This window comes from Pseudochaenichthys georgianus, chromosome 11, assembly GCF_902827115.2.
Source record: "Pseudochaenichthys georgianus chromosome 11, fPseGeo1.2, whole genome shotgun sequence".
Taxonomy (NCBI): Eukaryota; Metazoa; Chordata; class Actinopteri; order Perciformes; family Channichthyidae; genus Pseudochaenichthys; species Pseudochaenichthys georgianus.
This window is the reverse complement of record NC_047513.1, coordinates 17,604,672-17,620,863: the sequence shown is the minus strand read 5'-3', so window position 1 is coordinate 17,620,863 and position 16,192 is coordinate 17,604,672. Positions and strand designations below refer to the sequence as shown.

The window sequence follows — 16,192 nt, the reverse complement described above, 5'->3', positions numbered from 1 at the left end:
CCAAACATATTTTTATTGCAGATCTACTTTAATCACACAAACGACCTATTTTGGATTCAAAACGGCGAATTTCGCCGAAAGGTGAGTGATTTAAAAGAGTTATTTAAAGAGAGATGTGCAAGATAGGAAGTGCATGACAGAAATAAATAGAGGAAGACAGATAGATAGATAAATAGATAGATGGATATATGGATGGATGAAAGAGAAAGTCAGCGAGAGAGGGATAATTCTGTTTAAGATGCTCCACTTGGTTTCAAGGGCAACTGATTCTGAAACAACAAAATAAAACTTGTGTGTGTGTGTGCGTGATTGTGTATTAGTGTGTGTAGTGTGAGGCTAGGATTACAGGCAATTCGCTCCCAGCAATATACTACTCTCATAGGTGCGAGCAAAACTCTTTGCATACTGATTAGGCAACCGAGTGAGTGTGCATGCCAGTAAATGTGGGTCTATAAGGAATGACAGACTGTTTGTGTGTATGTGTGTGTGTGTCAGTTTTTGTATGAACATATATGTAGTGACAGATTATTTTACACACTCACATATTAGCAAATCACCCATTAGCTTCTCTGCTAATTGCTTTTGGAAATTAGCATTTTAGCTATAAGCTTCTCCGCAAATTGCCATTAGAAAGTAGTACATTAGCATTTAGTGGTGTAAGGAAATAGCTATGGGATCAGACAGCATGGCCCCGTTTTCAGAAATACTTTTTGAAGCCATTTGAGGTGAACAAGAATATATGTTTTATATATGTCTGGTGAAAAACTAACATTTGTAAGGACATATTGCGTTCCTTTTCAGCCACATTACTAAGAGGGTTATTGGTACTTAGATATGTTTGGACTTCTGACAGGGGAAAATATTACAATTTCAAATGTTCTTTTTCTATTTTTATTGTGCCCACAATAAATAAAGATCTTATTTGCACACGCTCACATTGACTACAGTGTTTGGAAATCATGTTAGGACTCTTGGGACTTCTCAGTGATACTCTCATTAGCAGAGTCATCCTCCAATGAATCCCTAAGTTGGCAAGTTATGTTCTGAATATTTATCCGTCTTCCATTTCCTTCCATCTTGGAATTGGTCAGCTGGATGGTATCCAAAGCAAAAGGACAACTTGAAATCCATATATTTTAATGATGTAGAGTAGTGAAAATAGAGAACTGAGGGACAGGTAACATTTGAAAGGAAACCCAAGAAAATATGTGTCATTGGCTTGGATCACTGGTGAACAAGCTCCAAAGACGGCAAAAGTCTGGTGTATTTATTGTCTCTTCTATAGAAAACCTGGACAATGTTTTCAATGTGCTTTTAGTTCCACAAAAAGGCAAAAAAAAGAAGACTAACACATTCCTACTACTTCAAAACTGGCCTGATCTCTTGTCTTCTAAGTGCCCATTGTACTAATTGCATTCACATTGTCTTTCATATTTATTCTTTGCTTTTGATTGAAACGGATTACACTTATTGCTGTATTTGTCAATTGTAAAGTTAGAATCTAAGCTATTTACTGTAATAATCTACCTGCTCAACTTTTGGGGAATGGGTTTTGTTCTTCCATAATCATTATTATCAGTATTCTGATAAGGGAAATAAACAAAGGTTGTTTACAGAGAAGGGGGATATAATCTGTATTGTTTACAGGGTACATTTGTGTCAATATCAAGCTTCAGGAGCATCCATGGGGACAACGAGGGCACATATCAACTGATGCGGTAAAGATGCAGAAACAGAATATGTGACTCATTTCATAGCACCCAAAAAGTGTAATTAGGAATGCACCTCCATGGAACACAAGCATAGATTCTTTGGCACTAAACAAATAAAGTAGAGGGAAGTGGTGTTTGATCCTCAATATTTGCATTGAATACACTACACAATTAATGAATTGTATTATCCAACCAAGTGTATCTCTTTCGAGAGCAGTTCAATGGAAAACACTTTTAATCCAATATATGAGCGACAGTGCCAGATGCTTTTACAAGGACACCGGCTTCAATGATGATGAATGTAGTTTAAAAGGTCTCACCTCCAATAAGGTTCATGATCGGTTTATGAAAGTGATGTTAAATTGGCTTCCGGTAACTGCTAGAATCCACTTCAAGACAATAGTACTTGCGTACCATGCTGCGAATGGATCTGGCCCTTCCTACATCCAGGACATGGTTAAACCGTACACCCCAGCATGTGCACTCCACTCTGCATCAACCAAACAGCTCGCTGCACCCGCACTGCGAGGGGGACCCAAGTTCCCATCAGCAAAAACACGTGGGTTTGCTATCCTGGCTCCAAAATGGTGGAATGAGCTCCCCATTGACATCAGGACAGCAGATAGCTTACACACCTCCCGGGCAGACTGAAAACTCATCTCTTTCGACTCCACTTCAAGCAACAGAACTATTAACAAAGCACTTATATACTAATAAAGGACTGGCTTACCTAAAGCCAGTTGAGTAGCACTTGAAATGTTTTTTGCTCTATGAAACCTGATGTACTTATATGATTCTGTTTTCTTCAAGTTTATATTTTGTTGGTCGAACGCACTTATGTAAGTCGCTTTGGATAAAAGCGTCAGCTAAATGCAATGTAATGTAATGTAAAAATTCAAACATATATTATGTCTGACCATTAATCAAAAAGGCTACATATTTAATTACATGAATATGAAACAAGGAAAAGGCATCACATTGAAAAAGCTATAACCTGACAACCAATAACCATGCCATTGAAACTGCTCCTTCCGAGTTTCTATTGTTCTGCAACACACCATCCTTCATCAAGGAAATGGTCAAACTACACTCTGCTCCTCTATTACTACGAAGGGGGCCAGTTACGGCTCAACTAGATGCAAACTGTTTGCAGTCCTGGCTCTGTAAATGTTGAACAATCTCCCCACAGATACAGAACAGCAGTAACCCAAGACATCTTCCCTCACAGAGTGGGCTCCCCTAGACTGAATCTTGGCCAATGAACATTTGAGTTTGTCTCTGTTTCTTAAAGCACACTGTATGAGTTTGCTTATTTGATTAATTGTATGGAATTGCATGCATCCTGCAGTTTTTGGGCTGTGTCTTAACAGTTCAAAAGCCCTTAGTGTTAGTTGCTTTGGATACAAAAAGGCAATACATGTAAAGCAATGTAATCAGTGCCAACTTTCACCAGGCGATCAGCCACTAGCATCCTACCGCATATGCCCCCAGGACAGACTGTCTTTTAAGAGAAGTTGCTCCATGCTAACTCAATACGTCACAAAGTCCCTGCTGATCTTCCAGCACACATGTACCGCCCTGACACATTCTGCAGCATACTTGTTCTGCAGCTATATGCTGCCTAATTAAAGCTGTACAGTGCTGAGATGTACACTGTATGGGTCACTGGAGGAAACAAACATCCATGTCATTCCCCTGGAACCATCTAGAGACGATGCATGCTTTCTGATATGGAAGTATCTGAAACATACTGAGGCCATAAGATAATTCACCTGAACAGGAACAATGCTCAGGTACACTGGGGCATACAGACAATGCTACATTGGTACAAGAGAGTCTAGTGTAGCCTAGATCATGTCAAGAAGACCTTCTGCAGCAGCATGCACCCTTTAGAAAATGAAATAACCCATGGGATCATGCTGTTCACACCTAATTGTGACCCTGTCATCAGGATACCTAATAGGCCATGGGATATTTCAAACTGGGAAACAGTTATCCACTCCTTAGGGGTCATGTGTTGCTGGTAGTATGCCAAGTGTTTTTGCATCTCCATGTTTGACAGCAGTGGAATCAATGGACATACTTTTACAATGTAGCACATCCACTGGAAGGCAAGAGTTGTGATTTATGCAAAGTCCCTTTTTCTGACATCTCTGATGAACAAGACACTTTTTACACACAGGAGTACTTTTTCTTCCCTGGTTGGAAACCATTGAAGTCAATTTGTTTAATTAAGTTTATTGTGAATTCAAAAATGGTCATCTATAATTATGTGTGCCTTGCTGTTTGTATACATGGAGTTTTGTGTGACATGCATATAAGGTTTACACAGAATATGTTTATGTTTGTATATATATATATATATATATATATACTGTATTTTAGGCTATGTTGTGTTTTCTTATGTGATTTGTACCCCTGTGTATGTTCTCCTAAATTACAATACATACATGTTTTATTTACATTCCAGGTTTTTACTTCACTGCATTAGTTGTAAGAAAGCAATGTGTTTGAAGAAAACTGACTTTAAATAAGGTTAGTATAGCATCTTTTTGCCAAATTAGGGCAAGTGGGTTTTAGTTCTGCTCGAGGCGGCACGTCTGAATGACGCAACCACCCTTTTTAGTACAGAGCTACAACCGTATTATCAGTGTTGCTGCTGAAAAAGATTCATGTACAAGAACAATCTACTCACTGACCCCAGTATGCTGTATGAGACCCAGAGTTAATTAAACAAGTATCAAACAACACAGCAAAACACTCAAGAGCCAAGACAATGGACGGAATAAATTAAATATTACCAGTGGCCAGCACATTACCCCCAAAGGCCAATAATCTAAGTCTGAAGAATACATATTTTAGCTGTCTATATCCCCAAAAAGAGGCATTGAAGTTGTGTAGGGTTTGTGTTAGCTCCAGTTCAAAATGAAAGCTTGACACTCTTCTACTGCATGGCTTTATGCTTCCTTAAAATGTATATTGCATTTCAAGTGTTTAGTTGAATATGTGTCTCTTAAATATATTATATTGACTAACAGATTCGGAAAGTGCACATTTTACGCAAAAATACAATAATTTGATATCACACACAAACAATAACTGCCTGGTTACTTTTTGCATGTCATTTGTTGTGCTATATTTAAAAATACCATGCCATATCTTTCAGCTTATTCAGAAAAAAACAGACAGTATTGAAGTTCAACGGATGGATAAAAGTAAGCTTGGTAAACAACACCACAATTGTTTTTCTTTTGTGTTCAAATAATGATCAAATGTGCAATTTTTGAGAAACAAGAAATTGAATAGAGAAAGTGCATTCAAGTGCAAGTTGTTGAAAACACACAAAACACACACACAAACACACAAAGAATAGACACAATACCACTTTCCTAACAGCAGTTTCCTGGCCATTACTACGTCCACATCAATTACACACGCACACACTAATATCCCTGACCATGGTAAGATTCAGATTGGTTACAGCAACAGCAATGGTTAATCAATACCCTAATTTACCAACAATCAATGAGCAGCAAGTGCAATAACAAATTGTTATGAGTGAACCATCTAATAACACATGAGGAAATTACATAAAACCATGGAGAGAGGATACAAGTCTAACAAGCATAGATCAATGAATTAATCTCTGAAATACAAGCACCATGCAGAAGGGCTACACCTGAGAATACACACACACACACACCAACATATCATAGTTCAAGATTATATTTTCGTATTTGTTTTTCCCTTGACAAGTGGCTATCCCAAACAGATACAAACTGTACTTTATTTCTGTAATAACCTTTTCATTGTATTACCTGGTGTAACTTTTTATACCTTTTCTCCAAATGTGGTTAAATTGTTCCATAAACTGAGCCGCTATGTGATTACACACTATCTTTGCAGAAATGGTAGGTCAGAAAGGTCAACTAAATCCTTTGCTCTTTTTTTAAGGAAAGTACAGTGAAAGTACAGTACCACTGTACTTTTTTTTAAGGAAAGTACAGTGGGGAAAGACATTTTAAGTTTTTCGTTTTCAACATCTTGATAATTGTAGGAAACATGCAGTGCACAATTTTGCAATTGTACACTTAACCCTGACTCATTCCTCCACTGCAATTTAGAATTAGTTCGCAAATACTGAATCAGACGCAGATAAAGGGAAAGTTCTGCCACATCAACACGTTTCACAGCACCACAAAGACTGCTAAAGACACATACTGTATATGATTACTGGAGTTTAAAAAGTGACTCACCAAATGGTTGGTGGTTCAGATCCCTCCACTTCCAGGTAGTCGTACTTCTCCTCTGTCTGGAAGTCTGTAAAGATGAGAGAGATGGTGTCTCCAGGTTCGGCCAAAAGGATCCAAGTACAGTCGGCCTGGTTACCATAGTTGCCGGGGTAACCGGGACTGGTCACCACCCCACTGCCGCCCCTCACAGTGCCCCCACATGTGTCCTCAGCTGTCAATCAAATCAGAATGACAAATAGAAAACCTGGGTTAGGGAGAGGAGGAGGGACCGAGGGGCGGACTTTAAAAAAATTAAATTTCTTTGTTTTTGGATAAATGTTTTTGATTTTAACAGCCATATGAGAAGGGGTGGATCCATTAACAATAATATCGATATGATGTTTTTACCAAATTAGCAATTCAAATCCAATTCTCAATAGACCTGACATTATTTATGAACGCTTTGAGTAGATTACAAGTCAGACAGCCAATCCCCACCGCTCTCCCAGGTTTTTTTCTAAGATACAATGTTTTAGTATATTACATAAACTCTTTGCTCTCCACGGATAATGTTATTTTGTGGCCTAATTGTTAGAAAATAGATGACTCATGAAACTGTCAAGTCATGTTAGCGACCCACATTGTAAAATGTGGAGCTCTTACGTCACACTTCAATATGAAGTAGGGCTGCTCAATTAATCGTATTTTAATCGCAATTACGATTATGGCTTACAACAATTACGAAAACAACGTAATCGAAATAAAACGATTATTTTTGTATTATTATTATTATTACTTTTTTTGTATTGTTTTTTTTTTATTATTGGTTTTTCAGTTGAATTATAGTTCAAGTTCAGGATAATCAACTGTTAAAAACATACTGTTCACATTTTTTTTATCCAATAAATTGATGTTTTCAAAGTAAATGGATAATCGTTTTTAATAATCGTGATATCAATTATTGACCCAAATAATCGAGATTATGATTTTTGCCATAATCGAGCAGCACTAATATGAAGTGTGAAAATAGCTAATGCTTGGTAAGATTCAAACAGTCGTTATTTTGTGGACAATCAGTTCTCTGCCATGAAGCCGGTAGTTTTTAGAAAGTTTCTGTTTTATTTTACCCAGTTAGAATCAGGGTTGAGTCTAGAGGTTAGGCTGCAGTTCCTGTCACCTTCAGATATGCTGTCCTCTCCTCCAATAACAAGTTACGTTTTTTCTCCAATCACAGTTATCCGCTCTCGTCTCCTCCAATCACCACCAAGGAACTTTAAATTCAACTATTTCCCAATTTGCTGGTATAATGTTGGGGTATCAATGGATCAATTAGTTCAATCAATTTGTTTCAAATGATATTGACCAGATAGTTTTTCCCAACTTTCTGAAATTGTTGATTTCATCTGATGGATAGTATTTTTCAGAAATGATAGTGCTGATTACTGTATAACAGATAAAGACACATGGATTGCGCTGTGCACACGGCATAAATTATACACATATAATTGATACAAATACACCCACTTAGAGAAAAAATACAACATTGGACATGTTGCCACTGGGACATTTGCTGTGTGGCAAATATTAAAGAGGGCTGTGCTCAATTCACTTCACAAAGCATCCTTTAAAAACAGAGGATGCCTGTTTTCATCAAAAGTTAATTGAGCCCAGCCAAGGATCCACTGCCCCAGTGATAAAAGATACAATGTTGAAAAATTTTTCTCTGAGAGTGTAAAAGTTCAACTGGAAACATAGTATAAATTATACCGGTATAATTTATAGTTATACATAAAAGAGGCAACACTGTATGTTACACACTCTTACAGCAAACCTGTATTTTCCTACTTACCAGTGAGTGTAATTTGGGATGACAAGTGATTTATAATGCTCTGCAACACATCACATGTTGATATCATCGGTATTTAGAGAAGACAGAGAACCAACACCACGTGTGTGTTGTCCTTAAACTGCACTCACTGATAAGGTGAAAAAGACACATCCTTTATAAGAGCGCAGACAGGTTGCTGTCAGGTACATCCTCACCCAGGCGGGTTTTGGGAATGCATGTACAGATGACGGAGATAAGGGGGGGACCATGCCAGACTCCACCCAAAGGAGGGGTCATGGGAAATCTGTGGTCCAAGACTCACATCAAGCAACACACAATTACCAAAACAAATAAATGGCAAACATATTAGAACACATATTAAAAATCTGACGGAACAGAGTGCACTGAGTAGAGACAGGAAATACATACAGTAGAGGATAAACAGGGTGAACATAAATAGGAACAAACAGAACTAGAGTGAAACAAATAATATAAAACCAGATTGAAATAGGCACAGGTTTGGTATAAACTGGTACATTAAATGGAATGAAACAAAATAATTGGTATGAAATCAGTTTTACGAAAGACCAAGAGTCTTTCTTCAATAGATCAGAGCATGGCGTTAGGAACAAAACATGCCTTTCATCTATTTTTATCTGAGCATGAATGATGCTCGAGTCAAAAGGTGTTGACAAGGACTGGTGACAAGACGTGCATTGTGCGAAACAACAGGTGCTGATGTAATGAAAATAAGGTAGAGAAAGGCATTGTTTATTCAGCAACAAAACAATTCATTCATTCAAAAAGGATCATAAAGGCATATGAGTGAGTTCGACAAGCAGGCAGACAGGCGCTCACAGAGAGACCCTTCAGTTATCCAGAGAGACATTCATTCCCCAGCTCCCGACATCCTGAACCAAGCCCTGCTGAGACCCCATCACAGTCACAGGAGAGAAATGATGATCCAGTGGGCTCTGTGTGTGTGTGTGTGTGTGTGTGTGTGTGTGTGTGTGTGTGTGTGTGTGTGTGTGTGTGTGTGTGTGTGTGTGTGTGTGTGTGTGTTCGCAGCATGGGAGAGAGGGCTGCTTGCAGGATGACAGCTGTCACAGGTATATCATGACACCAGGATGTACACACATACCGGTGGACACACACACACACACACACACACACACACACACACACACACACACACACACACACACACACACACACACACACACACACACACACACACACACACACACACACACACACACACACACACCTCTTCCAGGCCTCCAGTTATTTGATGAGCTAGTGACACTTGACTGACAGGTGGAATGACCTCAAGGCGAACTGAGGTGTGGCTCTTATTAAAGGAGAGGAAATTCACTTGTGAAATAAGGAATTACACTGACTGTAAGAAGCGCTCTTATGTGCAGTGGACCTTTGGAGAGCCTGACATTATGATGTTGTGGCATTAAGAGTTTCCATCCATGATGTTCTCTGATTATGTCTCACTAAAACATTCATTAATATGACCTACGGCATACAACTATTTTTTATCATTACTTTAAAATAAACCGACTTGAATACTGATGTGGAGAAAAACCTGAAAGCCATGTGAGGACTCCATGTGATAATTTGTGATGACACATGATGCAATTAGGATCCTCGCTTATTCTGTTGTGTGTCATCTTGGAACGCAAGGGCTGTGCAGAGACCGCTTCAGGAGCATCTGCTCTAATAAAAAGTGACATTTGCTGGGTGTTCGCAGGGGGGGGGGGGAGGGGGAGAAGTTCTCATACCTATAGCCAACCCTGATTACCTTCTGCTAAATGTGTGTGAATCAGACATGACATGGAACCAGTCAACTCTGCATGTTGCACCTGCTGATGCTGGATATCGCTCGCTCCTGCTCCATCAATCATAACGGCACATCTGCGTGACACTGTTAAACATTACTGTCTAGATCACATCATTTTCTGGGAGCATCAATTCCATTTCTTATGTTTCCTGCAGGAGTTATATGTTGTTTCCTTTTCAGTAATATTACAAACATAATGGCACTTAAACATAATGTAATGGATGAATTATCTACATTTTGGAAAACTACATGCTTTGCATTGATTGAAGGAATGGATTTTCATTAAATACAAGTCTGACCAGCTCATAGTGGACATTTTTAAATCCAATAAGCATTAACATAATCTGTGGGTGACTACGGAGCACTGGGGTCTGTGAAGCATAGCCAATGTATGAATACACTTTGGCATCAAAGTGAGATGCAACATGAATGACATGTCTTATCAAATCAACACAAGATGATTGATAATGAAGTGGCTGATATTTGGTGAATAACTCTGTTCAGTCAGGGTTGAATTTATAGATGAGTGCCTTGCCTATATTAAAAATACTGGAATATGGATTTGGGTAATGTATTCCAGAAAAGCACATTTTGTATTGGTAAATCAATCCACAGTAAATAGATGTATCTTTAAATATTAATCTCTGCACCTCACTTTGGGTTAGTTTTTAACTTTGACATTGATATTCATCTTAATTAAAATGATTTCTTGAGATTTCAACACAACAGCGACAAACGCCATGTCACCTTGTCTGAACCACTTAATAGGGGATAATGTATTACATGTGAAAAATACTAGAACATTAGATACATGACTACAAAGGGTACATCTATAAGTACAGTAAGGGCCCTGCTGTGGATACACTGTATGCATCCTGTGTTCTGCTCTTATTTAAACCTTGGGAGGCTGGACTCACGCTCATGCCCCAGTGTACTGACTGTGACTGACTGTGTGTGTGTGTGTGTGTGTGTGTGTGTGTGTGTGTGTGTGTGTGTGTGTGTGTGTGTGTGTGTGTGTGTGTGTGTGTGTGTGTGTGTGTGTGTGTGTGTGTGTGTGTGTGTGTGTGTGTGTGTGTGTGTGTGTGTGTGTGTGTGTGTGTGTGTGTGTGTGTGTGTGTGTGTGTGTGTGTGTGAGTGAGTATGTGTGTGTGTGTGTGTGTGTGTGACTGGAAGAGGGAGAGAGTTACTGTTGACCATGTTGCCTTCATTTCTTCTCACATCAGTAAGCCAGTGTTGCTCTTTTCCCCTCCCTCTCTCCCACTCTGTACTTGTTGTTGTTGTTGTTGTTGTTGTTGTTGTTGTAGCACTAATTCTTTTTTCTCTACTGGTGTCTGCTCACTAGACCCCTCCACCACCCTTTCTCTGCATCAAGATAATTGTTTTAAGTAAAAAGGCACATATCCTCCTCTACAAGTCTCTCTTTTTTGTTATCCTCCTCTTCCCCCTGTTCTCCCCTCCTTGCTTCCTGTTCTTTTCCTCTTTATCCTTTACTGCCTCGCCATTCCCCCTTCCTAACTATCCTCGTCTAACCCTCCCTCTCCCCTACTCTCTCATGGCCTGGGGTGCTTTGATCGCCCGTTCTTAGCCTACTTATCCTGCCTCCCCTCTCTGCATCCGTTCATCCCCTCTTCCCTACTGTGCTGTCATCAATATCGCAGTCATCTGAGGATTCCTTCTTTATCCTGCTCCGTTTCGCTGTGTCTTTCTGTAAGATCTCTCTCTCTCTCTCTCTCTCTCTCTCTCTCTCTCTCTCTCTGCTGATTTGATGTATAATGGTTTTTCTGGCCTCATCTCTTTCTATCCTCTCTTACTTCATCCCCCGCTTCCTTTTCCTTCTGTCCCATAACTCCATTCCTTTCCTGCATCACTTTGATAGGCAGATCACTATCACTATCAGATTTGCACACACACACACACACACACACACACACACACACACACACACACACACACACACACACACACACACACACACACACACACACACACACACACACACACACACACACACACACACACACACACACACACACACACACACACACACTAGGGGTGTAACGGTTCACAAACATTTCGGTTCGGTACGTACCTCGGTTTTTAAGTCACGGTTCGGTTCGGTACAGCAGAAAAAATGATCGCAAAACATAACATATTTTTTTTAAATTATTATTAAACTGTGAATAATGTATTCACTCAAATAAATATAAAATAAAATAAAATAAACATTAAGGTGCAGCTTTTCGATTAACTGAAATAATCTGTATTTGTACTGTACTAGTACCTAAGCAGCCAGTTTGACATTAGGACTTGCTTGTCATTTCATGTTTTTTTAAAGAAAAATGAACTTGTCCACATTGCTTGCCGAAAGGACAGATCAGCTGGCACTAACAATGTCTCCTGCCGTGAAGAACACCCTCTCGCTAGGGACAGAGGTAGTAGCAGATACAGCCAGGTAGCGCTTTGCTAACATGGCAACATAAGGATATTTGCTGTTTGTAATAGCTTTGGCTCGGTCTGAAGTTTTTGCGAGTGGTGGAGGCTTAAATGCTAGTGGGAGTTGGGTTTGCACTTCAGTCTTTTGGTACCGGTGATATTCACGTTCGGGTGATGCCTTTTCAAATGAGTGTGCAAGTTTGATGTATTGCCAGCCGCGTAACCAATTTTAGTTGAACAATGCCGACAAACAGCTTTGGTTCGGTCCACCTGTCTTTGTCCGTCATCCTTGTACGTAACTGTGAAACCAAAATGTTCCCAAACCGGAGACTTCAATGATGCTGGAAGATTTTCGAGCTCAACTTTATCTGCGTTCGCCATTTCGATAGTTCCTCAAATTACTGACTACATTTGAATGCATCCCTCTGACCAGCTCGTCCAATGAAATGACTTGCTCGCTCTATGACGCGTTGAACACAATGGGAGCAAATTACTCTGAATGCTGCGACGCAGCACCTGAGATTACTTCCAAGAAGTTGTTCACGTTCTCAATTTTTTACGTTTAACGTTATATTCGTTCGGTACACTTCGGTACACACGTGAACCGAAGGGCCCGTTCGGTACGGGTACGTGTACCGTTACACCCCTAACACACACACACACACACACACACACACACACACACCACACACACACACACACACACACACACACACACACACACACACACACACACACACACACACACACACACACACACACACACACACACACACACACACACACAGACTTCAATCACAGGAGACCCAGTGTGCTGTCAACCTCTAAGGATTATGGGCCATCTACATCATCCTCTCCTCTCCCCTATCTTCAGGCTGTATCCATCCATCCCTCCTGCTCTCTTATCTATATCCACCCACCCATCCATCAGCCCTTGCCCGCCATATGCTGTGAAGCTGAATATATATAGCTGCCCCTATTTCTCCCTCATCGCTCCCTCCATACCTTTAACACCTCAGTTTACCTGCCATGAATACATGAAAGGACAGGGGGAAGAACTGTAAACATGTGCATACCAATGACCCAGCATTTATTTCCAATACAGGTTTAGGTCAACTAAAATATGCGTCACATCCTGCTATGGTCCCGCGTGACCGCCTTTTCTTGGAGGCGAATAACCCCCGGCTCGATGAGCGAACTATGGATAAATCAAAGAAAAGTACCGGAGGAACACAGGACTTAATTCTGTGTGGACAGAGTTATCTGCTTTCACAGCAAACGATGCTGGTTTACCGGTATGTTTGATATGTAGAGAGAAGTTGTCAACGGTGGTGCAGCCTTTACGTATCGAGGAACAACACGGGAGAGGAAGACAGCTGACGATCTTCAGTCATAATTCAATAGGGTATGTAATTTATTAAAACACTTTTTGTTATATTCCATGGAATGCTCTTAACGTCCCGATAGCAATGAATATATTAAATGCTTTGACAATAAATACCTACAAATATTAATCTCTGGAAGCCGTAGCGCTGTAAAAAGCACGACCAATCATCTGAGCCGGCCCGGCTAAAATAACTGGATGGCCTAACTGCCTGTCAGCCTTCCATCTGTGCACAAACTTATCTCGTTCCCTCATTGGTCATGTGCGCATTCGTGTGTGTTGGAGGAGGGGCTCTGTAAGAAAGTCTGAAGGAAGAGGCATATTTTTTCCGGTTGTGTACTTTCAAATTCTAGCGCACTCGAGCTGGTTTCTCCATTCTTACCTACCCTACCTTTAACTCTTTTTAGGGTGCAGGTATATGTTTTATTTATTTCAAAGTGGGCCCATTTTAATAATATTTGTTTTCCTTCAAATGTGCAGAGGACTCCCCAAGTGCTGTGTTTAATTTATTTTAAAGTAGGCCTGTGTATTATTTGTAATTCTCCTTATAAGAGTTCTTTGTTTCTTATTTGTTAGGATTTGTCTGTGTTAGTATTTTTCGTGTCCTTTTCTATCTTTGGGTTTCCTATTTTATTTTGTAAGGTGTTCACCCCCGTTTCCTGCCTGTTTGCTTTCTGTCGGTTTCCCTCTCTGATTACCCAATTGTGTTCACCTGGTACCTATGTGTTTTCTCCTCCCTCCTCACCTGTCTCGTGTTTATGTGATTAGTCCTGGGTGTATTTAAGTTCTGGGTTTTCTGTCTCTCTTTGTCGGGTTGTCTTGTGATTTGGCTTGTCCTCGGTGAGTGTTCTGTTCTGCCTGTATATATATATATATATATATATATATAGCCTTGAAATAAAGGAATTATTTTCACTTTAATCTGCATTTGGGTCCTACCTGCTTCCTTCGCTCTACCGTAACATTATTAGAGGTTAACCGTTTTATATCATGTAATAAACAGCCAAATAAATGCAAAAAACCTGTAGTTTTTGTCTGATATAACAATAAAAAACTATGAAATATGTTTTGCGGCTCCAGACAAAAAAATGTTTTGGAAAAAGGAGCAAAATGGCTCTTTTGGTCAAAAAGGTTGCAGACCCCTGCATTTGGAGAACCCGAGTCCTTCATATTAGACACGCAAATGCCTGCAGGCCAAACACATGTAAGTGTTGATCAAAAGACCCCATTGGTAAGGACAACATCATTTGGTAGTGTCAGCAACACATTTGCTGATCCCAAAAAACTAAGGCTAAGGGTTGATACAATATCTCAGTCAGGGAAAGTTCTTCTTTGTTTGAAAGATCGACATGGTTAAAGTCTGGAACAAAATAAAGTCATGTTTAAAATAATCTATTGTGATCTTGTTTCTTGTTTTATTTTGAAATGATTGTTCTCTTTGGGTCTTTCTTTTTTTCCCACCTTAATAATTGTTCGCCATACCCTGATTTCCACCTGTGTGTGTTCTCATTGCTTCCCTTCTGTCTGTACCTTCCCTGTCCAGCTGTATGATTATTATTTATATAGGCTTGTATGTTTAAGTGTTCAGTGTCCAGTCTATCGTCATGTTACCTGTTGATGGTTCCTACCGTGATTATCTTTGCTGCAGTGGTTCAGATTCTTCCCAACGTTCCTAAATCTGGAATATTCCTATTGTCATCCTGGTTTGTCTCCTTTGTCTTTTTGTTACTTTCCCTTTTTGTATGTTGCCTGCAATTTTAGTTGTGTGCTTCTTTTGACTGCCTCCCCTATTTTGTTCTCATTTGGGTTCTTCATCCCTTACACCATGTGAAACCTACATGGACTGTCTTTAGAAAACAGGAAATAAAAATGTGTCGCCCGTGTCAAGGTCTAAGATTTGTTGGGCCACTGCAGCCTCCTCCCTGTGAGATGTTGCATCCCTTAACAAGTATCGCTATTTGGTCTGTCACGTTCAATGGACAACTCATAATTCCAATAGCCCCCGAAGGGCTTTGTTGCTTTGACATTCATTTGTAGTTTTGAGTTTTATGCTGATACGATTTATGCTATTTTTCTCTTCAGAAATACAGTCTCCATGGAGGCATCAGGCATGTGTATTTTAGTGTACATTCATAACTAGTGAAGTTTGATTTGTTATGGTGTAATGGAATGTTTTGATCACTTTTAAATTTGTCTGCCAACTTAACTTGTAATTTCTTTGTTTTGCCTTCACACATGCTTCAGTCCTGAACTGGGTGAAATGGATATCAAACTGTTCTTCCAGGGTAGCATGCACTAGATTACTGTAAGAGTGTTCATGTAAAACATTGGACATAATCTAGCTTTTCAGGAGATTATTATGTTGTTGATTTTAAAGTGTGTATGGGAAATGAAGCATCAAGAGAACAGTGTTTGCACCATCTGGTCTTCTAAAATGGTCTCATATTCCTTGGCTGCTATTCGACCCTGCAGCAGACATGTGGGCAGAAGGCATCATCCTTTTTGCCAAATGTAAACCCATCTGGATTTAGAATAAGTTATTATATGTGAGATCTTTTTTCACAAGTACAAGTTTTCACCTCTTCACATCTATTTTATTGTTGCAACCCTTTCATAAATACTAGATTTGTGAAGGTTGATATGGAACATTTTTTGACAGGGTCACTTAGATGTTGATTCAATTCAGTGGTTGCTCATAAAGCTGTTTTATTGTCGGGTTTTACATATATCCTGAGCTATTCAGGTATCAACTGT

General features: G+C 39.6%; 1 protein-coding gene across 1 annotated transcript in view; it reads right to left on the bottom strand.

Moving 5' to 3' along the window:
* Positions 1–16,192, bottom strand: part of LOC117455499 (CUB and sushi domain-containing protein 3-like) — a 405,573-nt gene that overhangs the window by 172,853 nt on the left and 216,528 nt on the right. The window contains exon 5 of the mRNA XM_034095008.2: positions 5,969–6,176. Within this exon, the coding sequence (XP_033950899.1) occupies positions 5,969–6,176 (208 nt within the window). The remainder of the gene's footprint in view (positions 1–5,968; positions 6,177–16,192) is intronic.